Genomic DNA, 27763 nt, shown 5'->3' with positions numbered 1-27763 from the left:
GAAGAAAGTAAGGGATATACGTAATTAGAACGTGGGAAAGATTGAGGAAGCCATAAAATATGGACGCAGCATGAAATCAGTGAGAAGAAAATTTGGCATAGGACAAGGCAAGATGTTATGCACTGAAAGATAAGCAGGGTAATATCATCAGCAATTTCAATGACACAGTAAAAGCAGCGGTAGAATTGTATACTGACCTGTACAGTACCCAGAGCAGCCAAGCTACTTTCATTCGAAGTAGTGGTGAACAGGATATAGAGGCTCCTTCTATAACTCGCGATGAAGTTAGAAAGGCCTTGCACGACATGACCCGGGGAAAAGCGACTGGTGAAAATGAGATAACAGTCGATTTAATCAAAGATGGAGGAGATATCATGCTTGAAAAGCTTGCGGCCCTTTATACGCAATGCCTCACAACTTAAAATGTACCAGAGAGCTGGAAGAACGCCAACACTATACTAATCCATAAGAAGGGAGACGTTAGAGAATTGATAATTATGGACCCATTAGCTTGCTTTCTGTATTGTACAAAATATTCACCAAGATAATTACCAATAGAATCAGGACAACACTTGACTTCAGCCAACCAAGAGAACAGGCTGGCTTCAGGAAGGGATATTCTACGATGGATTATATCCATGTCATAAATCAGGTGATAGAGAAATCTGAGGAGTACAATCAACCTCTCTATATAGCTTTCATAGATTAAGAAAAAAAAAACACTTGATTCAGTAGAGATACCAGCGGTCATAAAGACATTGCTTAATCAAGGATTACAGGAGCATACGTGAATATCTTGGTAAATATCTACAAAGATTACGCAGCTACCTTGGTTCTCCAGAAGAAAAGTAGAAAGTTACCTATCAAGAAAGGGGTCAGGCAAGGAGACGCAGTCTCTCTAATGCTATTCACTGCGTGCTTAGAAGTATTCAAGCTCATAGATTGGGAAGGCTTAGGAGTGAGAATCAACGGCGAATATCTCAGCAACCTACGGTTTGCAGATGACATTGTCCTATGCAGCAACAATGAGGACGAATTACAACAAATGATTGAGGCCCTTAACCGAGCAAGTGTAAGAGTGGGGTTCAAGATTAATATGCAGAAGACAAAGATAATGTTCCATAGCCTGGCAAGGGAACAAGATCACACAAATCTAAAGCAATCACGAGCATTACTGGGGAACGAATGAGCCGAACACTGCAGGCCGACCACTCGATAGATCCGAAGCAGGCAGCTCTCACTTCCACTGGCGCCGCCATGTTGCCGTACGTAAGGCTCCTCTTGCGTGCGTTAGCGTTCACCGCTAAATCGCGAATATAGCGTACGTACGTAAGAGCTTCAAGCACCGTTTACGTATAGCGCATGCGCAGTGTGGTGCACGCAACGCTAACGCTAACGCTTTGCGTTTGCTGCTTTACGCTATACGAAAACTGTCTATTAGCTTGTAGGTACGCCACAAGCAAACTAGCATTCCTGCTGAACTGCTGTGTGTATGCGGGGCTTTGAGCGGCAAGGGTAGTAAATGTCAAGCTAACGTAACGAATGTTTAACCGGGCGCTGACTAATGCCGACGGTTTCCCGCTGGTCTCATTTCGTACAGCATCGATGTGCGGCACCTGCAACGCCACTGGTGACGCTTGCGGTCACGTCAGCGTTGTGAGACCCCTGTATAGCTGTCAGGGCGCTGTTCCTTTCACCCAGCAGGAGTTGCCTTGAGTGAAGCGTCGCGCCATTATGTCGCTCCCGCTTTTTGTTATGACGCCGCCCGAGCTGTCCAAGCGCTGTCACTCTGGGCGAAACTGAACAGAGAAAAAAAATGGGGTTGATCCCTCTTATATAGGAATCGGTATAGAACACGAAAGTGAAACGTGTCTTCACAGAAGTAGTGTAATGTTTATTGCACATTGATATATAATGTCTATTGGTGTTTTGTGGCTAAAGCGCCCTTAGGCGTTGATGCACCCACGCTGACGCCTGGTGGCACGTCTCCTCCATCACGACTACCAACGTCGATGACCATGAGCAACCGTCGTGCATATGGAAGCTGCACTACGCTGCACACGCTAGCACAACGCGAAAGACGAAGCACGTAACTGACACACTAATACAACGCGCAAGACAAAGCACGTAACTGAATCGTCACCGAGTCAAATCAGCGCGTACAGCGCGTCGTAATTGCAGCCTCCGCGATCAACTTCAGAAACATTTTCAGAGCTAATTGCGGAGGCCACGCTCCGCTGTGCTGAGTACGGTGAACGCCACCTAGGTGGCGTTGGTAGTGCTTCTTGATGCCAGCGTCCCTTCGAATGCTGGCATCGAGGCGTCGTAGTGCTGAGACCACCGAAGCGTTCACTGTCGGTGCGCGTTAGTGTCATAATGCAGTACTTCTCTTTTCTGCTCGTAGGCGGCGGCACCGCCCCGAGCAAGAGCGCGGGTACACGGAGGAGTGTTAGATATATAAGGCGCGTCTGTGTAGCTCTCTGCAAATGCGTTTGTGGCGCAATGGGTTAAACGCTCGGCGATCTATCGTCGCGGACCGAGAGGTCGTGGGTTCGATTTCCAAATTTTGCATGTTTGTGGAACTTTTTCTTCTGGTTTCTTTCTTTGTATTATGTTCTATGATGTATTTCCGTGACGTATTTCCGTGACGGAAATACGTGTGTATTTTCGAATTTCCGTGACGGAAATACGTCAGTGAAGTCTTGGTGGACCCCGGCATAAAACACTTTCGTGTTAAAAAGCAATTGGAAATGCTCAAAAGAACGAGGTTTGCTGGAAATATTGCTGTGAATCGTCAAGGTCCCACAAGTTTTTAACCGCGGAGCTGTTTTAGCTTGAGTTCCAGCCGTGCCGGGCGTCACTCCTAACTCAGCGCAGCAAAGTGGAGAGGAGTAAAATGCTACGCCAAGAAGTGTGATGGGAAGTGGCGAGGAGGGAAGTTGCCGACGAGCATGTGTGGGGGCGGGGCTTAGAGGAGTGAGGATAGCCAATGCGTCGTGGCGCAGATGTTCGGCGCGCGCTCGGCGCAGTGTTGCCAGGTCGGACGAGGTGGCGTAGCCCAAAGTTAAAGAAATTGTATCCCAAATGTAGCCAAATACAAAAAGAGAGCAAAATATTTCGTAGCCAAATATAGCCATTTTATTTGCAGTTTTATTTCTATATAAATTTTCACATTCAACAACGCAATCCTTTTTTGCACAACCCTTTGTAACCAAATTTCCTTGCCGCCGTGAAGGCCTACATCACGCTTGCAGCGAATCGCTGCAGAAGGCGAAATCATAGTGCTTTTATTATATGACAGATAGTACTAAGTTATTATTTTTAGTTATATACAGTAGTACTAACTACGAACTCTGCTTTTTAGCTCACGTGATCGCAAAATAATGTTCAGCATCATTGAGCTCTCACGTGACATCCGCCTACGGCGTAGAAAAACTTCAGCTGTCCAGCGATCTGCGACGGTTACGCGTCCACGGATTCTTTTTTATGAGCCGGAACCAGCGTATATCGCGCTATGATATCTCGCGTTATTTGTTTCATCGTCCTATCTTGTTTTCTCGTTAATTAGATTGGCCCGGGTTACCTGGGACACACTCTATGTAGTTTCCATTTACATCAACCTAGTCGCCATCTTAGGTCTCCAGCACGCCAAGAACATGCGTTAAAAAGAAGTGAGAGACAACAGATGCCACTCGCTGTCTCGATCGGTGTAAGCGAAACTTCAAACGGTTGCTGCGCAAAACGGCACACAAGTGTAAGAAGCGCGCAGTCGTTTGCGGCGACGAGCACGTCCCGAACGTAACTCGCTCGAAATGGCAAAAGCTGCGACGGCTCACAAAGAACAAAGGTAAACGACAAATTGATCCTGTGAAAACCGGTTACTGTCAAAAAGCAAACCATGTTGATATACTATTAATAATAATTACTGGGTTTTACGTGCCAAAACCACGATATGATTGGGAGGCATGAAGCAGTGGGGGACTCCGGATTAATTTTGACCACCTGGTGTTCTTTAACGTGCACATAAATGTAAGTACACGGGTGTTTCAACATTTAGCCTCAATCGAAATGCGGCCACCGTGGCCGGGAATCCAACCCCCGTCCTCGAGCCAGCAGCGCGACACCTCACCTGCTAATCTAACACACTGGGTGATGTTCATGTGACGTGGCGCACTGATGGAATCGCGGCAAACTTGTTTCGATATTAGCACAATAAGTACCTGTATCTGTCACGTTACGGGCAAACCATCTATAAGTAAGCGCACCAGGACCCACTTTAGGCTCGGGTCTTGCTCCCATTCTTTTTTTACACTTTCTCGCATACTTGGCCCACTTCCCCATTGTTCGATTCTCCTCTCCGAGGAGGATTTGGTCTTAAGTCTAACCGACGGGTAAGGCCAAACAAACACTCATCTCGCAGGAAAAAGAAAATGACAGTAAAGCTTAGCGTGAGAAACGTGAGGCAGGTCGGAAGCTGTGCCCAGCGTGATAGTTCACCAAGAAGCCATGGCCGTGAACACGCTGGAGCGGGTCATCTACCCGTGCTTCTTTCATGTCGGCGCCACGATCGCCCGACCCTATTTTTTTGCTCTCTGAGCATAGCGATGCTAGTACAGTGTTCTGTGAAATGCCCTCTACTCCCAGGCTCATCCCGGTGCCCGGGGATCGGGTGTCTCACGGTGTAGCGCGATGTAAGTTGAAGTACATCAAAGATCAAAGCCACCGGTTCAGACAACGGCGCAGAGAATGGAGGGGAAGAGGGGGCGGATGGCATTTCGCGCACGCACACACGCGCAGGCACGCTGCCGGCTCAGTCAGCTAAAACATAGCCTTCGAGATTTGTTTCTACTCCATCAGAGCCACCTCTGGAGTGTTGATTCGGGTGCCCCTTATAGCCCAAACGAAGCCAAGTCGCAGATTTTCAGTAGCTCAAATATAGCCACATAGCCAACTCGTCGAAGTCGATGCCAAAATTTTTTTTCGGTGGCCCAATTTGGCTATATATAGCCAAACCTGGCAACATTGGCTCGGTGGCATCAGTGTCTGATCTACTTATGAGATGGGCAGACCACTCATACCGCTGTATGAGTGGTAGAAATGCTGGAAAAGGGGCTTGTGTTTGAGTTTCCGCGTAAGAAAATTATGTTTTTTCGTATATTCAAATTACATTCCGATGCTATCACATGTGTAGGTTGTGGTTAAGTGATACTTTATGATTTTCTGACGAGTATTACTTTGATAAATTCAACTTTTGTTCAGTAATGCCTTGCGCCGCATGGAGTGACTGCGTGGTCGGCGTGGTTCGGGATGATTTTCTTGGCCGCTCAACGCCCCCGACGTCGACACCAGATTTTTTGCGACACGGAGCCATTAACGCTGTCACGTTAAAAATGGCCGACGCCGCACTCAGTAAAAACACGTAACAAAATGCACGAATTGACGTCACATTTGTCGGGGAAATTGCTGTAAACAAAGTAAATAAATGGCTTTAAAAAGAAAATTCCGCACATTTTTGGGTGAGAATCGAACCCGAGCCTCCGGTGCGCGAAACGAGCACGCTTCCACGACGCCACGGCGGCTCTTTATCTCTCTACTTTTTAAACATGGTATTTATTACAATGAATGAAATTATTTATGTACAGGAACTATTTGTAATAATATGAGCACCAAGTGGTCATAAGCAACACAGGTCACAGAGCAGTGCATAAAAAGAAAACGTCACACAAAGCAACCTCTTCCATCACAACAAAAATGTCACAGTTTCGCCCTAAGGGCGAAGCAATGAATGCACTAGCAACACTGCAATGTCAAACGAAGTAAGGTGAGCGGCTTTGGTAGCAATATGAATTGTAGTAAACATGAGCTGATTAAGTAAGCAGGTGTGCTGCGGCGTAAGTAGACCGACATGAAGAGAGACCCGATGACCACGAGAAGGCGCGTGTGAAACGGTGGTGTTGATGAGAAGCGCTTCCCGTGGGCAGCGCGTGCGAAGGGGCACACCTGTAGCGCTGCACTGCCGACGCGGGCAGCATTGCATGTGTAGCGTGCGTTGGAAAATGTGGCCCGACTATTACTAACTGTGGTGTGAGCGCGCACAAACAAACATGAATAGATCACACTGAATGACTGCAGACAACGACTGTCAAAACGCTGGCAGCAAGCGCATACGCCGCAGCAACGGGCGAAGGTACGTGCGGTCTATCGCTGCAACGGAAACTGAGCGGCGAATGCACGGCGCATAAAGGTCAGAACCGTGTGGAGATAAGCGACGGTGCGAGCGAGCGACGAGCGCGGTTGTTGGCAGAGTAGAAGTGCGCCCCCCCCCCCCCCCCCCCCCCGCTCCCTCCGGCGCTGGCTTCCCGCTTCCTTGCTTGCGCGTGGGAGATTGAGTGCGTTCGCTCTCCGTGATAGCGCGCGTCCCCGCACGCTTCCGCTCGGGCATACGGCGCGCGGCGAAGATTTTATCTATAGGGAACCTCACGGCGACGGCGACGCCGACGGCAGAAATCCGGTTGAAGTGTCCATATAATTGCTATCGCAATAAAATTTGAAAGGAGAAGTTAAAAAAGTCAAAGCCCCTCTCTTAAAGAAAGATGGTTGAACGCGAAGCTTTCTCCCATGAAAACTGAATCAAAGTCCCAAGAGAACGACCACGCAACGAATCCAAGAAGTGCTGAGAGGCCCGATGTGAGGCATATGTGATTTGATTGCTTGTTTAGGATTGTATTTTTTGAACGTTGAAGTTGAATGAAGACACATTGCGTTAAGTTGCATAGCCTTTATTTTAGATTAAGCAGCCGTTGATTACACGCACACATTGCCGCTTACACGGACGACTCTACACTTGCACAGTATTGCCTTGTGATCACTGTGGTAGACGGTCTGAGGCTCTGCCGTTGCCGATACGCGGGATCGGCCTTACGGGCACGACCGCGCTTGCACTTAAGTTCACGTACGGCAGCCTCTACTGCCATGCGCTGCACCCGCGGCCTACCCATGGTGACGGGCGCGGGGGTGGGGGGGGGGGAGAGAGAGAGAGAGAGAGAGAAAAGACTTTATTCCAGGTCAGACTAAGACCTATGCCGGGAATGCATTGCTTGACGCGCGTAATGCAATGCAGATATATACAGTTCTTCTGGATAGCGTGGCGTTGCAACTGGAATTGTTCTTGTCGGTACAACTGCGAATGTAAACTTTAGCGTTCTACGCTATGTATGTCGTGCGCCGTTGTTCTATATTGTGTGCGCAAATGCGCAGATAGTCCCATTGTGTAAGTTGGCTTTCCTGCAGTGTTTTTTTGGCGCTCACGGACGAATCAGTGAGGCATAGAAATATTCGCTTTAACACCTAACCAAAAGTGGATGCCAATCCGGCTGACATTCTTCTTGATCGTAAATGTCCTTCAAGTGCGTAATCATTTGAGCGAAATGCGATCTTGAGGACATTGTTCTTTCTGCATTTCGGTCTTGCATACGAGCTTTCCATAGACTATGCAGGTCTATCAGTAAAAACATATCGAATTACCATTCGATATGTTTTTACTGATAGGCCTGCATAGTCTATGGAAAGCTCGTATGCAAGACCGAAATGACCATCATCACATGGAACGACAAGATATCGGATACTGTGAGAATTTAGATCAAAACATTTTTGCAAATTTCTGTGGAGGACATCCCAGAATGAAATGACATCTTTACAATCAGTATACAGTGTTCGATAGTTTCAGGCACCTCACAAAGGCGACAGCTATTTGATGAAACGAAAATACTCGTTTTTTTTTTCGGAGCCATGTTCTAACTGTCAAGGTTTCAGTGAGTGATTTGTAAAAGAAAAGTTTTTGTAGAAGAAAGAACTGGCATTTTGCGCACCCTTGCAAGTACATCACGTCCTGGTAATCTGATGTATACTGATCGCTAATATGGTGGCGGGAACAACATCGGCATTAAATGTCTGTAAAGATTTTTCCGTGACACAGTGAACAAATAATATTTAGAAAAACGAACAGTCAGAAAAGCAATAGAAAAATAAAGCTCACTCATGAACTCCCATAAACAAGGTCTAGAAAGGAAACTCGAAGACACCACCAGTTCTGGCAGGACATGAACCAGGTTAACCTGCAAGAAGAATGGTGCCCTTTCAAATCTCGTCCACATCCGCTCTTCCGTGAATCAAGAATGTTCCATGTCCCCGCTCCTCTTCGCCCTTTACTTAAATCGCTCTGTTCGAGCACATTGAAATGCAGCAATGTTCGTGGTTTCAGTATTCTCGGTAATGAGGTAAAAGTGTTAGCGTACGCTGACGATATCGCATTCTTCTGCAAAGACAAGCTCAGCGTAGCTAAAACTCTTTCTATCATAGTAGAGTTTGGTAATGTGTCCGGTGCGTAAATGAATAGCTCTAACAGCTCAGGGCTATGGTTTGGATCATGGGCCATTACACCATCACATTATGCTGGCATTGAATGGTCTTGTGTGCCACCTAAATATCTAGGAGTTCCACTGCATGCCTACAAGTGCGCACTACTGGAGAGAGCGCATTCCAGCCCTAAAGCGTTGCACAAATATCTTTCTTCCGCACCGTCTTTCAATATTTGGAAGAGCAGAAGCCTGCAACATGTTTTTTGGTAACACAGGTTTTCTACGCCACGGGGGCTCCATGGTTCTGGCTTACCAAAGGTGTGCCTAGTGCGTGCGAGATTGCACTGGTCACGCCACAGCCATCTCGCTTATTAAAGGTTGGGCCTAGTGCGTGCGTCAGTGGGCACGTGATGGCGCAGATAATGTGGAGGAGGTGGAGCCACGTCATGAGTGCATAAAATGAGCGCGTTCATGACGTTCCGAGGTCTACAAACGGTATAATGCTTTCGCATTACCACACGTAAGAAGTGTCTGTTTTTTATGCACTTTGGTCAAAGAATAAAAGAAAAGAAGGTATAAGGGATGACAAGGATAAGAAGCAGGTAGCAGGGTGCGTTCATGCTTGACTTCAAAATGCGAGGAGCGAAATATGAAAGAAAAAAAAAGAAAGGGGGACACTAACAATGACGACATTTGTAGCAAAACGCTTTGATGAGATGAACAGGCGTCTTTTTTACTACAACCGGAGCTGCGTATGGTCACCACGTGGCTAAAGAAAAATAAAAAGACAAACTGAAGGAAATAACTTGGAGTAACAACAGACATTTCATGGTCCTTAGATCTGTCCGATCTCAATCGGCGGACACCATAGGACATGTGTTACTAACCTTTTATTAGGCATTTTTGATGACGCGACGTATTTCTGTCGCTTAGCATGCGACACCACACCCGCGTTAGCAGACGGAAAGTTTCAAGCCCCTCAGTAGACAGGTTATGACCGCATTGATGGCAGTGTATATCCGGACCGTTAATCTTCTGCGAAAGAGAAATGGGTTTGTCTCCGGGTTCCGGCCAGGTGTTGGGGATTTTGTGGGCGTCTTGTTTTCGCTTGTACGCACATGCAAAGATACAATCTCGAAAATTGTGGAAGTCATAAATGTTGGAAGATTTAATGGACATTCCGACGTACTTTTCGCGTCCTGCACTATGCAGTACGTGTTGACTGTGACAAAGAGTCCGACCAGACCAGATCGGGTGAGCTCCTTGACACATAGGCCTATGAGAGAAAAAAAAAAAACTTTTGGCAGAGACACCTAAGACTGCTCAGGTGTGGGAATGCGAAAGCATTGTACCGTTTGTAGACCTGGGAACCTCGTGAACGCGCTCATTTTATGCACTCATAATGCGGCGCCACCACCTCCCCATTTTCTGGGCCGTCACATGCCCAGCGACGCAGGCTCTAGGCCGCACCTTTAGTCAGCGAGATGGCTGCGATGTGACGCGTGTAATCACGCACGCACTATAGTAAGTAAGCCTTTAGTAAGCCACAACAGTGAAGCTGCTGTGGCGTCAGGGCAAGCGTGCTCGTCAAGCACCCCCGAGGCCCGGGTTCGAATCCCATTCAGACCGAAGTATAACATATTTTTTTTTCGAAGCCATTAATTTACTATGTCTAGAGGAGCTGAGAAATGTGATGTCAATCCGAGTATTTTTTTGAAGTGTTTTTACTCTTTGAGGCGTCAGTCATTTTTGGTACCATGTTTCGGTAACGCCGACGGATTTTCGAGTAATGGGACATATAATGCTTTCGCATTAAAAAGAGACAAACTGTCGCGACGGTTTTGAGCATTTGGTAAGATCCCATTGAGTCGCTCTCAAATCTTTACATATACCATAAAAACATCTATTGAAAAGCTTGCAGAATGAGACATTGTAAAATCGTACAAACTTGCTCTTGTTGGTACAGATTCATGAGAGACAGACAGCACGAAAAATGAGACACAAAAGAACGCGAACTGCAGTGACCTGTCCTGTCCGCACTTTCGTGTCCTGGTATTCGCGCTTCCGTAATGATGAGAACTGCGTGCATATTTGGAATATAGTCGTAGACTTTCAAAGGTGTCTTCCTGTCCATAGGGCTGACTTTGTTTGCCTTCGCCAGTGCTCATTCGTGAGGTACACAATTTGGCTTAATAGCACTACCACATACTATTACGCGTGCAAATTGAACGCGTTGACGCTACACACCGGAACGTCGAGAATATCTAGGAAATACGTTGCATGCAGTTTAAGTAATCCGCGCTGTTACGATGTACATATTCGGACAAAAGTTATAGACTGGAGATGTGGGCAAACTTGATCCCACAGCTCTCTATAGCAGTCTCTGTGAAAAGTAGAATTTTGATCACTCTTGCGCGCAGGCCGGCGCTCATGACAAATTCGCACTTCTCGATCTGTGTCGTTACCCGTGGATCGTGTGTCATTAGCAGATTCGGTGAGTGCCCACTCGCTGGCTTGATGGCGCTGATAGCAACGGTGTTTCTACGCTTCCGACGTACTGGAGCCCCCATGATCCACGCGAGTGTAGCTATACTATTGCTGAAGCTACGAACGACGCTCTGATGGACGGGTAAAGAAACATATAGTTGTGAACGGGCCATCCGCGCCTACCTTCTCGCATTCGCGTTCCGATTTCTCCTTACCCCAGAGGCTGCTAGAGGGCACTAGGATGATGATGATGACCACTGATCCCGTGTTCCATTTACTTTCGTCCACACATGTACTGTTCTATGTGGTATTGATACGTATGAGCCAGTGAAAAAAAAAGAAATAAAAAAAACGATAGAAAAAAAGAAAGGTTCAGTGAAGTGTCGACAACACAGAACACAAGGTGGAAGTACATGGTGGTTCTAATGATTGTATGAATAAATGTTGATTATATCTGTCAATTCGCTCTCGTTATGTCTCTGTTTCATATTCATTATTCACCTATTTCGCATCTTCTTAGCATCGTATTTCATGCGCAATTATACAGTACTTCTATTTAGCGTCGACATTTGCTTCACTTTTTCTTTACCAGTAGGCCAGGTGGTTCTATCTCAGAAATAGTGTCATCAATGAAGCATTGTGGTACACTTTCGGCTATATTAGCGCTAATTACGCCCGTACCGTTAATTTCACCTACTCTGGAACTAATTCTCGCTTCTAGTCTCGTTGACACCTAAGTTTTGATACCTCTTTCGAGTTGATACAAAGCTGGGGAGGCGCAATAGGGTCGTTTTTTTTTTTTTTTTCTGGAAGTGGTTACAAGACACCCAGATTCAAGATACGCCAAAGCTACGTGAAATCAGCTAAGGAAATCTTGTCTTCTAAAATTCTTGTACTCGTTGCAACTAGATGAAAAATATTCTTGGTCTTCGGCGCAGCAGCCTGCTTGGAACAAAGTACCATCATGACGAAGGAAGCCCTATCACAGCGAATCCCTTCACCTGCAACTGAAACCACGTACAACGCTAAATCGGAGATTCTTTGTTGTACCGGGATCGTGTGCTGTTTATCACTGGAGGCACAGGTTTCATTGGGAAGGTGAGAGTATCTCTTGAGATGTTGTGTGAGAAAGTATGATATTCGCACTGATGCTAAAGTGTGCATAGTTTGGGAGATGCAGAATTTTTCTGCCGAAAACCACCCTTTTGACTCGCGCCATGACCATCGAGATTTTCATCGCACTGCAGATTTCTACAACCATTTTATTGCGTTTCTGGTTCGAAAAACTACCGCTACGTGTCACACGAACACAGATCTGTTTTCTTTGCCTTTTCCGCTCGTTTGTCTGCTTCCTAGGCTGAGTGGAGAGGTAAGTGCGGGTACTTCATCAGCCTTCTTTCGTGAAAGCTGAATGCCTAGACCAGAAAATAATCTTGGAGAAATCATAGATTATTTCCGACCACTTTAAAGCTATGACACGGAAGTACGAAGGACTCCAACAGGAATGTGACCTACTTTATTAGTGTGCCACCACCCACAACAGGGGTGCATTTTTGAGGCGCTGTGCACATGCGCAACTGATTTATTTTTATGTTTCTCTTGCACCCTTTTGTTCAACAAGGACTAAAATGTGCTACAATGCACAAACAAGAGACTGTACAGAGAAATTCTAAGCCAATTGGATTCTGCCCTCCTGTCGTAATATTTGTTTTATTATCATAAATTAAATAAATGTTTTCATTGTACACTGCAGCTATATGTGGCGTTTCACAGTGTTATTGCTACGAACACATACGTGAGGATATTGGTTCTCATAGTATATGGAACCCAGCTCGTGCACAACCTATCTTTATGAGAGTCATATTGGAAGTCTTCTTTTTTATAAGGTACGCAAGGATGATTTTGTGTTTAGATGTGTATTGGCTTCGATTATATATCTTGTTGATATATGGTATTCTAAAACTAGGATAACTTAATTTATCTTCGCTTTATTATTTTATGTAGAGTGGCTATTAGGGAATTCTCTGCGAAATGTCTGAACACTAGAAGACGGTTTTCTACAGTCACATCAGGCTGCGACGAATGAGATACTTATTTTTTTTAGTTTTGAATTTCAATTGATTGACCTACGTTTGGCTGCAAGCTGCTAAATAGCTGAAATGTCACTTCACCAATCATCATCGTTCATTTATTTAGTAATTCAGAGTTGTGAAGAAACCTGCATTGTGCTTGTTGCTGATATTTACAATCCAGAGTAAATCAATCGGTCAACCCAGCATGCGAAATCACGTAGTACCATCTAAGATAGCGGATAATCTGGTAGTTAACTGTATGAAAGCCAAAGATAAAACTTCTCGATTGGCTTGTCAATTTAATTTAAAAGGAATGTTGAGGCACTGTTACCATTTTTCATTTTCAGAGCTCACCAGAGTCTTTACTCAAGCATTTAATTTATCTCCGTGTTATTCATGAAAAAAGAAATTGTTGCTTTCTCTCTCTCTTTCTAAAGAAACGCATTATAAGGTTCGTGATTCGAAGGTACTACTAATGCATTTTTGTTCATGAGAACTTTTCTTTGCATGGATAAGTTATAGCGGTGCATTTCAGCGAAAGATATCAAAGAACTATTGTATTATGATACACAGTGCCTAATATGTCACCGTGTGTTGTAAAAGGCAAACACAGGCACTGTGTCTTCAAGCCTTTGTCAGAGTGAGAATAATTCAAGGCTAAACTTGACAACTTTTTCCCCCAGTAATGTTGTAACGAATTAAAAAAAGTTTTTTTTCTCAAGAAAAAGTAATTAAGTTGATGTGTACATTCCAGGTGTTGCTTGAAAAATTGCTGCGCTCTTGCCCTGTAAAGCGGATATATCTATTGGTGCGTAGCAAACGTGGTGTCGATCCCGAGGCGAGGATTGAAGAGTTGTTCAAGTGCGAGGTAATATCTTCCCATGGATGCTTGTAAATATAATTTTGTGTAATCTGCTCGGCACTTCATTATACTGAAGTTACTTCATGGATAGGACAGGATATGCAGATACTTGGGAATGCTTGCTCATTTCGCTCTTGTGTGTTCAGGCCAAATGTGCCTATGCTGTGGGTTCTAGAACGTCTGAGTGTACGTAACATGTACTGGCAAATACTAAGCACCTAATAAGTGTGTAGAAAGGGAAAATTTGAATAAAAGCCTTATACTAGAAAAAAAAGAAGTAAACGTTAAGATATAAAAAAATGATGGAAACTGAACGAGAACCGCTGATACGTGCTTATTCTCAGACGTCTTTCTTTTCCTTTTTGGGCTTTCAATACAACAGTTCTTCTGAAGTTGATCCCTGCAGTTATTGCGCACTAACAGTATGAGGTCGCTAAAACCGTTTCATGTCTGTCTACACACACACACACACACACACACACACACACACACACACACACACACACACACACACACACACACACACACACACACACACACACACACACACACACACACACACACACACACACACACACACACACACACACACACACACACACACACACACACACACGCACGCACGCACGCACGCACGCACGCACGCACGCACGCACGCACGCACGCACACACACACACACACACACACACACTTGCATGCAACACGAATGGGTCTTTATTGAATTAATTGGTTAAGTATTTATCTCACAGCCACCTTCAAATGCCGTTGCGAAGCACGTCGACGAGAAGCCTCACATCTATGTCGTAGCTTCTCAGAAGTCATAGTAGCGTCAGAAAGGTTTTAGTTTACTTGCATTAGTTGCTGCGCTCGTGGTGTCGTGTGTGTTTCTTTCGTGTGTCCTCATTTGCTCGCGGAAGTCGGGGCTCCCTTACTGCCCTTTGTTTGGCAGCCTATAGCAGTTATTGACTATTGTATAATGTTGTGTTTACGTTCCAGTGATGGGTACTGACAGTCAATAAACATTATTTTGCATGCTCATGTTACTTATGCTCCTGACATTACCCCTATCTATGTAATCTCCCCCCCCCCCCCTCCTCACATAGTGCTCCGATGCTGGAGCCTGTGAGGCAACGTGAATAAAATAAATATAGCAGTGCGGTTCCGCCTTTGCGGCGTCAGAGTTTGCCTGACATCATGACGGCAGCTGTGAAATATCGGTGCGGAAATTTTTCACAGTGATGCCAGAGCACGCTTTACAGACTCTGCACCCTCCCCCTCCCCCCCTCTCCCCGCCTCTCCTCGGGCTTGGTGTGCAAACATATTCTGCGGATAGCATACGCAGTGGTAAACAACTGCGAAGGGCATGAAGCAGGCAGGAGGTTTGGATCAGTACGCTTCTTTTTACTGTTACTATGTACACGAATAAACGCAATTAACTAAACAGGCTGAGGTAATTGAAAATCTGCGTCTCAAAGTTTCATAAGAATTGCGCCCTTCCGGGACAAACCGACTCTCACCTGCTCACGCTCGGCCGTTTCTTAACAAAACGTCGGTTTATGCATTGAAGCACAAACGTGACTAGAACGCCAATGCATTTCTCCGCAAAGTATGCGAATTAATATCTCGAAACTGGTGTCATCCTGAGAATTCGTTACAAGTGGATCCACCTTGTGAACTCCACGGCTAGAATTTGTAAATTGCAATATGGCCATAGGGTAATTGTTAAAAACCTAATTAGATAATTTTTAATTAGTCGATTATGCATTTCAATTTTTTTTGTGCGAGTAATGTCCGCCTCTTCGAGTAGACCACCTCATGAAGAGTTGTGTTATCTGCCACAGGCAACTTTTGAAAGTGTTCGCTTTCAGTATCTGCCACAGGCAAATTTTTGAAAGCGTTCGCTGAAACACTGGGTGTAGAATAAGCCAGAATAAACGTATCACAGGTAAACGCTGACACAAGATTCTGAAAAAGTTGGAATAAATGAATAAATAACAAAGCAAGGGCAAGTCACTGATTTGTGTAAATTCATATTTGCTTTTATTGCGATAGCAATTATATGGACACTTCCACCGGATTTCTGCCGTCGCCGTCGCCGTGAGGTTCCGTATAGATAAAACCTTTCTTCGCCGCGAGCCGTATGCCCGAGCGGAAGCGTGCGGGGACGCACGCTGTCACGGAGAGCGAACGCACTCAATCTCCCACGCGCAAGCAAGGAAGCGGGAAGCGAGCGCCGGAGGGAGCGGGGGGAGGGGGGGCGCATTTCTACTCTGCCAACAACCGCGCTCGTCGCTCGCTCGCACCGTCTCTTATCTCCACACGGCTCTGACCTTTATGCGCTGTGCATTCGCCGCTCAGTTTCCGTTCAAGCGATAGAACGCACGTACCTTCGCCCGCTGCGGCGTATATGCGCCTGCTGCCAGCGTTTTGACAGTCGTTGTCTGCAGTCATTCAGTGTGATCTATTCATGTTTGTTTGTGCGCGCTCACATCACAGTTAGTAATAGTCGGGCCACATTTTCCAATGCACGCTACACGTGCAATGCTGCCCGCGTCGGCAGTGCAGCGCTACAGGTGTGCCCCTTCGCACGCGCTGCCCACGGGAAGCGCTTCTCATCAACACCACCGTTTCACACGCGCCTTCTCGTGGTCATCGAGTCTCTCTTCATGTCGGTCTACTTACGCCGCAGCACGCCTGCTTACTTAATCAGCTCATGTTTACTACAATTCATATTGCTACCAAAGCCGCTCACCTTACTTCGTATGACATTGCTGTGTTGCTATCGCATTCATTGCTTCGCCCTTAGGGCGAAACTGTGACATTTTTTTGAATGCACGCCAAAGTGTTCTTCGCGCCAATTCATTTTCAAATCCAAATGCAGGTCATAGTCCAAGTGAAACACAGCGTTGCCATTTGTGGCAGCATGTTCCACTCACTTTTTTATTTTTTTTGTCTGCCAAGGTATTTCAACGACTCAAGCGGGACGTGCCAGGCACCCGTAGTAAAGTAACAGCAGTGGCAGGGGACCTGGCTCTGCCAGACCTGGGACTAAGTAAAACTGACATGGCCACCATAATAGCAGAAGTGTCGGTCGTTTTCCACCTCGCGGCCACAGTCAAGTTTTATGACTCGCTCAAGTGAGTCAAGAAATTTTATTTAGGCAAGAAAAACATTGTTTTTGTATAACGCATGCTTCGTCGCCCTAGATGTGCTGATCAGTAACGGTAAAACTAGAAGTAAACGCTGTGCGGGTGGCAGGAGCACCTCCTCTATTTGAAACCATGCATTTTTAATTGACTTTACACTAACGCAACGCTCTTGTGTATTTTATCAATGATTACATTTTCGCTACTTTTTTGACTTATTAATTATGCCTTAAGTAAGGCTGCAAGAACAATGCTTCTTGAGCAGCATATATAGTCAGGAATCATATTGGAGTTTTATATTTATTTCGCGTTAAAGACGAATGTTATGGCCGCAGAATTCGGAACCTCAAAATTGCGACTTTAATATTTTTCAGACGACTGGTTCAGCTCAATGTTATGGGTACACGGCGCATGGTAGACATCTGTAGACAAATGCCAAACCTTTGTGTAAGTTATTTTGTGCTTTCTACGGATAAAGATATATTTGCAATATCGCGACATTCATTCTTTCGTCATTTCATTTATTTCGTTTCACATGATTTCGTGTCATTGTATTATCGCTTTACTACTACACTCCTAAAGTGGCGGAAAAGATTTGCTGTACCTTATATAGGAGGCTGAGTCATTCACTTCTTCATCTCCCAGTCGTTCACTTCTTCATCAGCGGGACATCGCTACCACGACTAGCCTCGCTATATACTAGGGTCATGAATTGGTTCCTTAGCTAAGGTTCCATCATACGATGGCTCACATGGACATTTCTCACTACGCTACCATGGGCGTCACAATGGTTGATCACGTGACGACGCTTCCTTTACTTGGCTCAGCCTGCCTCAACTGCCTCTGTTTGCGATGGCAGCGCGTGACACAGGCGCAGCACAGCAGGGTATTGTTTTGGTGGCTGGTCTGCCGTCGACACTGACGGGGTGAACGACAGGAAGCGTTATGAAAAGCTTCAGCGTACATGCGAATGTCACATATCCATCCTTCAGAGCTCATTAGGTCTGGTCCGTAAACGCGCACCACCGTAGGGTAAGCGCACAGGGCAGGGCCACAGGAAACTGCTATCCGAGAGCTATACTTTTAGTTCCTGAATGAGACCAGGATCACTGTATCTCGCTCTTTGATGATCCAGGCTTAGAGTGTGGATGTTTTAAATTTTACACTAGCTTGAAGGAAAGAAGTAATATCGCTCGTTACTCGTTTACATTGTTGCTCGAGACGAAACGACTTGCTTTGAACATTTGTATGTAACCGATGTAAACTTTCCTATGGTCGGCATGTTCAACAATGAATGCACTTATATTTAATACCTTATAGTTAAACCGAATGGGTCAGTCTCAGTTAGTTGTAACGAGGGGGGTGGACGTTTGTGGTAACCCCCCTCCCCCCCAAAAATGTTTTCGAGCATGACCGAGTGCCGACAAATTTTGCCGCCCTATCTGACAACCATATTTTTCTAGCAACTTTGTCTTTGATTTAAATCATCACAAAAATGTGCTGCTACATCAAATCCTTTAATTTGAGAAAGCTGGTGGTTTGACCTTTAATTCCGACGTTGTGGACAGATAACAAAAATTGGACAGAAGCTACAATCAGACCAGAGTTAGCAAAACGCCTTTCAGCACAGTGACGAGTGGTACATCTTTTTTCGATGGTTCTTCGTGATCCTCAGGAAATACTGCAAGCTAGCCACCCTTTAGCACAAATATCGGGGTTATAATGCCATATTGCGCAAATTAATGCGCAGTAGGTGCTCTTTCGTTTGAGGCAGCAAACCACGTCCGTGGGTGCCTCCGGATTTATTTCGGCCACTTGGTGTTCTTTAACGTGTACGCTAATCTAAACACAGGAGCGTTCTTCCATTCTACCCCTATCAGAACGCTACCGCCCCGGTTGGAAACAAGCTGCCGTCGAGGTACCACGGCAGATCTTGAGGCAAGAAGTGACTAGGCGACCTGGAAGCGCCACCTAGTTCCTTAATGAGCAAATTAGTCGGTGAAAAACGCCTATAACTAATTTCAATTTTCCTCATTCGCCAGGGCGTGATTTTATAGCAATGTCAGAAAACCCTAATTTCAAGGTAATTAATTCACTGGAATTTGCCATGCTCCGGCAACGTTTACTCGTTTCAGTTTTGAGGAGTAAGAACGTCTAATAGAAGTTGTGCTGGGGCTTTCACCAGCTGTGCTTGGCTACTATGGAACCCCTAAAACCATCGCCTCTTCATTTACAGGCATTTGTTCACGTGTCAACAGCGTATAGTAACTGGAGTAAAAGAGACGTGCAGGAAATGGTGTACCCAGCTCCTATAGACGCACAAAGCCTTATGGAAATCACTGAGTAAGTGTTAATGACCACAACTATTTTCTAATGAATCTAAAGAAAACTCGCTGTTTAGTAGCTGTAGTGTCTGCTCGTGCTAGAATTGTGAATGAATGGTAGCAATGCAAATTCAGAACTAAGAACTACGTTGGGATGGCGGTCGCTTAAAGATAAGTGTGATTTGCACCGCCATGCGTAATTTAATCATTCAAGCAATATAAAGGTGATATTTTAACAATGGAATTCTCTTACAAATGTATCAAGGATTCGTCAGCATACGTACTATAAATAGAAAAAGAAAAATCCCCCTTACGCGCTGAAAGACAAAACTATCGTACTTGGAATACGAACCTTGTTTGTATTTTTTTCGAGGATTGCTTCGGTATAATACATCGACTTGAATTTATAATTGCAAATAAAAGACGAACGGGCACTTATATTGCCGAAAAAGCAAATTGCTGAAATTTGCTAATAGTGTCATTATGACTTGTCACCCAAGTAATGGTTGCCTCATCAAGAAATCCAACTGCAATGGTGGACTACTTTGACTGGAAGTGATCTTCATTTTTTAAGTTTGAAGATATAAGCGCCCGGTACATGTCAATGTACGTAACATTCATAAGGTGTGCTCGCTTTCTAAATGACAGGTCTTTAGGTGAAACGGCTGCGGGACCGATGAGCAAACTTCAGTTTGGGCAGCCGAATAATTACGCTTTGACCAAGGCTGTTACTGAGTCCCTACTGCTGGATGAACAAGAAGGGCTTCCTCTTGCTATCGTCAGGCCCTCTGTTGTAACTGCATCGTGGAGGGAGCCATTTCCGGTGAGAGATCAGTATGCTGAATGATTTCGGATTTTTAGGGGAGCCAGCCAGTATAGTTAGCGCCCATACTCGAGACAGGGACCTCTAAGCAGGACAGACATTAGCTCTTGCGCGTGTTGTGCCTTCTGCCGCTGTTTCACGTTAATGAGCTGAATAATAGCTAGAATGTTCTAAAGAGGCCAAAATTGTGCCCCTCTATATGGAAGTTCCACAATGGTTTTCGTTCGGCAGCGGTAGTGGCGGTGGTGGAGGCTACGTGTGACGCTGTGGTCGGTACCGACGACGCATGCGCAGGCGCATTGTATAAGGAAAAGCCGGTGTGGAAGAGCCGGCGCCGCATACAGGAACATGCGTGAAATGTTCTAAAGGACTCGGGTATAGCGAAAGAATCGCCCAGCATATAATCAAGCGTCTGTACAGTCATGGGTCGATTTCGAGCAGTCACAGAACAGACCCCTACAACTTCGGAAGACTGTGAGAACAGCTATGTACATCTCGAATGTCTTTGACGTACGAGTTAATTGGACTCGCATATATCTGCGACTATTTTTCGTCGGATCAGTGAAGAATCTTGTGACAGGTCGTGACAACGGTGCCGTAGAAAGGTCGTCACGGGCAATGTATGCGCTAGCTTTGCTCGCTATTAGCGTTAGCACTTAGTGTACAATGAAGGCGCATAAAACCTGACTGGAGCTTTCACAATGAGCATAACATTTGCTTGGTCTGGTAATGGCTATTTAAACAATCTGCTTCTCCTTTAAAGGGGTGGATAGACAATTACAACGGCTGCACGGGTATCGTCGTGTCGGTGAGTAGAAATAATACATTTCGTCATTTCTACGGGACCTCCTTCTGTATATACTTACCATGTAATTAACCCCGTTTTTTGTATTGAATAAACTGATTCTGATTCTGATTCTTATCTGCGATCTTACATTTGAAATGTGGCATATAGAAACGCAGCACATTCCCGATTTCGTTAGTGAGATGCTAAGATGCCACTTCTCTCCCCTATACTTTTGCAGATAGGCATGGGCTTGCTGCGGTCACTGTTACTTTCTAAAGACTGCGTTGCAGACCTTATTCCTGTGGACGTCGTGGCCAATACGCTCATTTGCGTTGCCTGGCAGTTGGCCTCGGCAAGGTAATTATTGAGTCGCTAGGCAGCACGTGCAGGGAGAGCATTCTGTTTTGAAACGATATGCAATAATTATGATGTGGCGTAATAATTAGATTGCCTGTAACCAATGTGCCCTCAAGCAAATTTTCTGGATTTGGCCCCTCACCTGGTGGTCTACTGTTTGCTTGTGAATCAACATTGTAAAAGTGGCAGCCTCAGCAAGCATTATGGACGCGTCCATTGAAACGTTTTCTTTATCAATCAATGTAACCCGGACGACACGTCATTTGTTGCTCAGCATGCAACCTCAAACGTCATGTGTGGCGAAGTGACAGCATACAGTTTAGAATTCTGTGTGGTATAATATGAAAGACTGTAGAGAATGCATCAAATTGAGTTGCCATGAAAGATAGTGAAACTGGTAACAACATATATCCAGGAAGAATGAGGCGACTTGCGTAAATAAACGAACACGGTACAGTAGCGCTAATCAATCAATCAATCAATCAATCAATCACTCAATCAATCAACCAGTCAATAAATCAATCATTTATCTATTTACCATGACCTTGAACAACCATGAGGTACGAGTCCTGGCGCACGCCTAAATTAACAAAGAAACAAACCAAAAAAAAAAACCAGCAGGGAATTAAAAAAAAAACGAGTAAAAATAACAATCTTAAAAAGAAGAGTGTACATAGTATAGCAAGGCGCAAGATGATTACAAAAGAAAAGGAAAAGACGGGCAGTTGAACAGTATGTGAAACTAGTACACCGTAACGCCAAGCTCGGAAAAGAACAATGACAGTGAGTTATGAAAAATATCAAGATAGTTAAAATAAGCGTTTTCGAGACCCTGTATTCTGTGGACGGTTGAGCGTTGGTGATGACAGGTAGGAACACGGAATTCCATGGAATATGGAAAATGGAAACATGGAACAGGAAACACGCATATTCGAGATAAGGAAAACAGATTGTTGTGTAGAACTTGCCGAATGGTGTAGGAGACTGAGATTCGCTCGATAGTCTGCAAACGGAGCCAAGAGAGCGCATATCCTGTATTGCAACGCTATAGTGCGAGCTGAAAAGTGTAAAATCGCGTCAAAAAGTACACCGAGATTATTGATCTCACAGACCTTACACAATGGTACAGAATCTACAGAATAAGAAAAAGAAAAGCTTGCTGTTTTGCGTGTGAAATTCAAGACTTTCGTCTTAGCAGCATTCAAGGTGAGGTTATTGTCTTTGCACCATTTAGAAAAACAAAGCAGGTCAGACTGCAGGGTGGGACAGTCATAAACAGTGTGAATTTTCTCAAAGATTTTGATGTCATCGGCATATAGAACGAAAGAAGAGTTCCAATGAGCGGAAAGAACGTGATTAGGAAAAAAATTAAGGAGTCGCCCCAATACTGATCCTTGATTAACGCCGCTAGTTGCCATGTAAAAATAAGATCTTGGGCCATTGACGTTAACATAACAAGATCTATCATGAAGATAACTGCACAAGAGATTGACAACTGACGAGTCAACGGCAAAGTGCGTAGGCTTGATCAGAAGCAGGGAGTGGCTGACTACATCAAAAGCTTTGCTGAGGTCCACGTAAACGGTGTCGACTTGCCGCTTTTGAAGTGCCGGCTTGGAGATCTGTGTCATGAAACTCGCGAGATTTGTGATAGTGGAGAGGCCGGGGAGAAATCCATGCTGACTCGGAATTAATGAGTTCTTCACAGTAAAAAATATGTTGTGAAGAGCGAGCTCAAAAGTATTAGACGTAGTAGAGAGGAGAGAAGGGAAATCTGGTGATAATAAGTCGAAACATCGGTTTTACATCCAGACTTGAATACTGGAAAAACACGAACAGTTTTCCACATATCATGGAAAATCTAAGTATTTAAAGAGTTGTTAAATTTAGATGTCAATACTGGAGCAAATATACTGCCGTAAGCATTTAGAATTGTTAGAATAGTGTTGTAAACGTTTAGGGGATGCTATCAGGACCGCAGGATGGGGAAGGCTTCAAGCGCTTAAGGAATTCGCTGATGAGCTTTTCATCAAACAACACAGCAGTATATTGTAGGAACCGTCGTGTGGCGCTGACTGACACTAGCTTTGAAACCTGAAGCTTTATATACGGAGGAGAAATGTGCAGCAAAACATTCCGCTGCGGCTTGGACTTCTATACAACTATAGAGTCGAGCAGGGGAAAACACTCTCAATGTTTACTAGAGTGCTTGCAGATTTACTTCCAAAATTTTGCCTGCTGGCGATGGCGCTCTTTTACAAGAATGAAGTATACGAGCGGACACTTTGTGTTCCTATTCATTATGTACTGTACGTGCTTGTCGTTAATCATTTTCCGGAGTTTTGCTAACACCCATCTGAAGTGCATTGTGATGTGCCTAGCCGAAGTCTGTGTGTGTGTGTATGTGACTGCCTTATTTGAAGAATATATTTTGTTGTGTTTTGACAACTCTGGGCTCTGACTGGGTATTTGAACCACAACCGGCGTTCTCTCGCGCACCAGAGGGCCCCTTATTAATTGTCCTTGCTTTCGTGGGGTTATTTTCGGAAGCTGATAAGTCAGCTTTGTAATTTGGCCCGTCGTTGGCGCCTCGTTCATGGGGTGTATGACAACCTTGCTCCGCAATTGACAAAGAAGTTCGGACGTTTCTCCTGCTCAGGCAATGGAATGGGAGGCCGTATTTTGCCGCAATATTTTAAATTTTTTTTGGTTTCTTTGCTTTCGCCATAGACTCAAACGATTTCCCGCCACCGCTATCGCTGGTATCGATCACTCTGTGGGTCTGATGATAATATATGAATGGTATTAGAGAAGAAAAAATTGACCAGCCATACTAGCCCAGCGAAAGCGGATGTCCAGCGAACATGTCGAAAACTAACACAAAATCTGTTGAGGGGGGTATGCATTCATTTATGGCCTTCAAGTAATGGTAGTACTGCTATTTTAGAGTAATGGTATTAATGGAAGTAATGGTAATTTTTGCAGCACGCCACCGCCCAAAGCGGTGCTGCAACAACATATATATCAGTTGATAAGCTGGTTATCTTCTATTCGAAAGTCTAGGGACGTCACTCACCACGTCGCAACCTGCCGTCGCCACGGCACCTTGCGCAACAGAAATCTTTACCGGGAAACGTGTGCGGGGAGCGCCAGGTGCTTCACATTGCATGTAGGCGCAGGAGCACCTTATCCCCAATTATGTGTTTCGGATGCTTGCTTTGAGCTCGTTTTTTTATTGAATCTGAAGAAATAATCTTAGAATCCCGACATCACAAGCGGAGGGCGACGAGAACACTGTTACCGTTTTTAAGGACAACATACTTGAACAAGCGACGGTAGCCTGAGCTGATGTTTATAACGCTACATGTGCTACTCTGTTGTGCGGTAGCAGTATGCAGCGATAGTGAGCGGCTACGATTATCTATCTGTGCTTCCTTTCTTTTATTCTCTTTACTTTTATATTATATTACTTCTCCCCCCTCCCCCCCCCTCGTAGGGTAGCAAACCGGACCTTCGCCTCTCGGTTAACCTCCCTGCCTTTCCCCTTTCTTCTGTCTCTCGTTTTTGAAACGTATACTCTTCTGTATGTTGTATGCCTGATTCCGTAGCGCTGCTGCAACAACATTGAAATCAGTTGATAAGCTGGTTATCTTGTATACGAAAGGCTAGGCAAATCACTCACCACGTCGCAAGCGGCCGTCGCCACGGCAGGTTGCGCAACAGTAATCTTTACCGGGAAGCGTACGCGGGGAGCGCTACTTTTTTGCATGGAGGCGCAGGAGCGCATTATCATCAATTATGTGTTTGGGATGCTTGTTTTGAGTTTGTTCTCTATTAAAGCGTATGCTGTTCAGTATGTTGTATGTGTGATTCTAAAGAATATAAGCACTGTTCACTTCACTTTACATGCCGAGTGCATGTAGCCTCTGCCTTACGGGGACATGAGCCATTGCATTTAAGTCTGAGCCCTAGATGATGATAGTTTTCTGTTGATGTTACGCCACAAAAAAATCCCGGGATCCTGGCCATATAGACAGCTTCACTGTAAAAGAATCTTTAAAATGGTCCTAGTTTGTAGTTTTTCCTGAGTACAAAGGAACTGCAGTTAAGGGATTATGCGCGCCTGTGCTAGCCTTGAAATAGAAACTCGCGTGCAGTAACACGAACTCCTGCGGTAGGCACTATATAGCGCTCATTGCCCATCCTGTATCTAAAGCGACCACTATTTTTCAAAGAATGTGCTGTCTGTACTTTTCATGTGACGGATCACAAAGGCTAGTGTGTTGTACTTCAATAAACGATATAATAAAACACGGTATGCCAGCTATGGCAGTGCATTTATTTCTTGAACCCCATTCACGCGGTTGTTTGGGCTCATGTACAGGCGCAAACAGTATAGTATTTAGTCCTCCCAATTGAACGGCCCAATTGAACGGACCTTTTGAAATAGGAAAATTCCCAACGGTTGTGAACTGCAGCCACCTTTTCCGCATCTTAACCTTGGGCTCACGCCGGCGTTCTTCAATCGCATACACTGCCACGAACCGCGTATTTTTGTGTGCGCTTTTATTTCCTGTGCCTGTTGAAGTCCAGATGAACATAAACAATTTCTTTTCACAGGCCAACGCAGCTGAAGGTGTACAACTGTACCAGCAGCGCCTTACAAACGCACACATGGGGTGAGGTGCTTGCGCAAGTAAACAGGATTACGGTACAATTCCCTTTGCCGAAGGCAGTTCGCCCACCCAGCGCCACGGCGACCACCAGCAAAGTGTTGTATCGCCTGAACCTGTTCTTTCTGTGTTACGTGCCTGCATTCCTTGGAGACCTCGCCTTGCGGTTAACCGGAAAAAAGGCTGGGTGAGTTCTGCACACCCTCGAGGTGGCTGAATGGGTTATATCAGACATCCGGGAAAACTTCAATGTGTTCTTAGTGTCATCAATATATATTTGTTGTTGACCTCAACATGGCATTGATAAAGAATAAGATAAAGTGTTAATAGGTGTAGTCAAGCGCGGAATGTCCCCACACACAAGTGAAAGTGACATTCTGTTCCAGTAAGGACGGTGGATGCAGGGGACAGCTGTTTAGGCTCCCTCGCAAATTTAGTGGGCCGTGTGAGCAATATATAGCAGGGTGATGTGGGACGCATCCCATGCATCTTCTCGCGCCCAGTTCAATCTCGTGGCCACAGTTACTCTTCCCCGCATGCGTTGCGAGGAACAACAGTCTCTGCCGCACACGATAAATGGCACTCGGGGGAAGTAATTACTTGCGCTTTTTGAAAGGCTTTATTTCGGCTGCAGCTAGCTACGGTTATCCTTCTCGCCGAAAATTACGGGCAAGTTAAACTTGCTGTTTATGATTAAGAGGTCAGATTTGATTCGCGATCAAATTTGGACGTGAGCAGTCGCATCAATTGGGCATTTTCTAAATCTTTCCTGATGTTTGGCCTACTTGAGGCAGTGACATATCGTGCTACCCTGGCCCTAAAGGCCAACTGCAACATTTTATTTTGGCTAAGTTGGTTATAAAATGCATACTGTATCGGTAAACTGTATGAGGCAACCTATAATGTAATAAATTATATAATGTAAATATAAGGTAAGGTGCAAAATGTGTAAGGTGTAGTACATACACTGAAGCAACCTTGGCAAAGCCGCAGGGCTGGCGATTGTATAATTTTCTTGTTAGATGCCTCTAAACATCACCTAAGCAGACGATGGGTGGTTAGGCGCTATGAATTAAATCCCAGCGCGTCGTCTCCGAGATTTTTACAGTGTGATACGGAGAGCTGCAGGCGCCGCCTAGGTCGTGCTTCGAGAAGCGCGTTCTGGGTCATTCGTCACTTACGCTGGGCGGTAATAGCGATGTTTTCTTTTTTTCAATGTTGTATAAGTAATGGCTACCTTTGCTAACTTTTCGTGACACCTCACACTTGTATTTCGAACGTAAAATTTTGCAGGGAGGCTTCCCTATACCCACATTATCTTAAACTAGGCTTTCTACGTGGTACAAAAATTCGCTGCGGTTGTCCTTTAACCCTTTCAGACCCAAATTATTTCCGTTCAATGTAAAAAAATTGGTCTTTACAACTTGAGATGTGCATGATCGTGGTAGGTAAGAAAAGTTAAAAAATCTGTGCGCACACTTTTCAATCAAAACTTATTTAATGATTCCAAATGGAATCAGTGGGACTTGGTGTACCTGAAATGCGTCGTTTCAAGCAATACGTGAAAATTTTAGATGAAACTGTTTGAAGCAATTCTTTTCCTTGTTGAGGCAGAGGTGTGTGCCACACTTCTCGCACCGAATGCGGAAGTAAGAGGACACTCTTCTCTATTTTTTTCTAGTTTGCGCGATGACTTCTTTTTCATCGGGCGAATCAATGCCACCTCGAGGGATCAGCACAAGCTTTGGGACTTCTTCCTTTATCCCATAAAACTCGCATGTGCTGATTGTCGCCATCTGTTCTGAAAGCAAATGTTTCCATACTACGGGGGGATTTCCCCCCAAGAAGTTTATCTACACCGCATAAGATCATAT

At 45.0% G+C, this 27763-nt stretch overlaps 1 protein-coding gene across 1 annotated transcript in view; it reads left to right on the top strand.

The window, feature by feature from the left end:
* Positions 1–7587: 7587 nt before the first annotated feature.
* The window catches only part of LOC119448736 (fatty acyl-CoA reductase 1-like), a 49159-nt gene continuing 28983 nt past the window's right edge, over positions 7588–27763 (top strand). Inside the window, exons 1-11 of the mRNA XM_049666482.1 lie at positions 7588–7626; positions 8633–8684; positions 11881–11942; positions 13671–13784; positions 16741–16916; positions 17300–17372; positions 19162–19268; positions 19898–20072; positions 20836–20880; positions 21098–21216; positions 25837–26076. Coding sequence (XP_049522439.1) covers positions 7588–7626; positions 8633–8684; positions 11881–11942; positions 13671–13784; positions 16741–16916; positions 17300–17372; positions 19162–19268; positions 19898–20072; positions 20836–20880; positions 21098–21216; positions 25837–26076 — 1202 coding nt within the window. The remainder of the gene's footprint in view (positions 7627–8632; positions 8685–11880; positions 11943–13670; positions 13785–16740; positions 16917–17299; positions 17373–19161; positions 19269–19897; positions 20073–20835; positions 20881–21097; positions 21217–25836; positions 26077–27763) is intronic.

This window comes from Dermacentor silvarum, chromosome 4, assembly GCF_013339745.2.
Source record: "Dermacentor silvarum isolate Dsil-2018 chromosome 4, BIME_Dsil_1.4, whole genome shotgun sequence".
Taxonomy (NCBI): domain Eukaryota; kingdom Metazoa; phylum Arthropoda; class Arachnida; order Ixodida; family Ixodidae; genus Dermacentor; species Dermacentor silvarum.
Note: the sequence above shows the minus strand (reverse complement) of the source record. Positions and strands in the feature narration are given on the sequence as shown.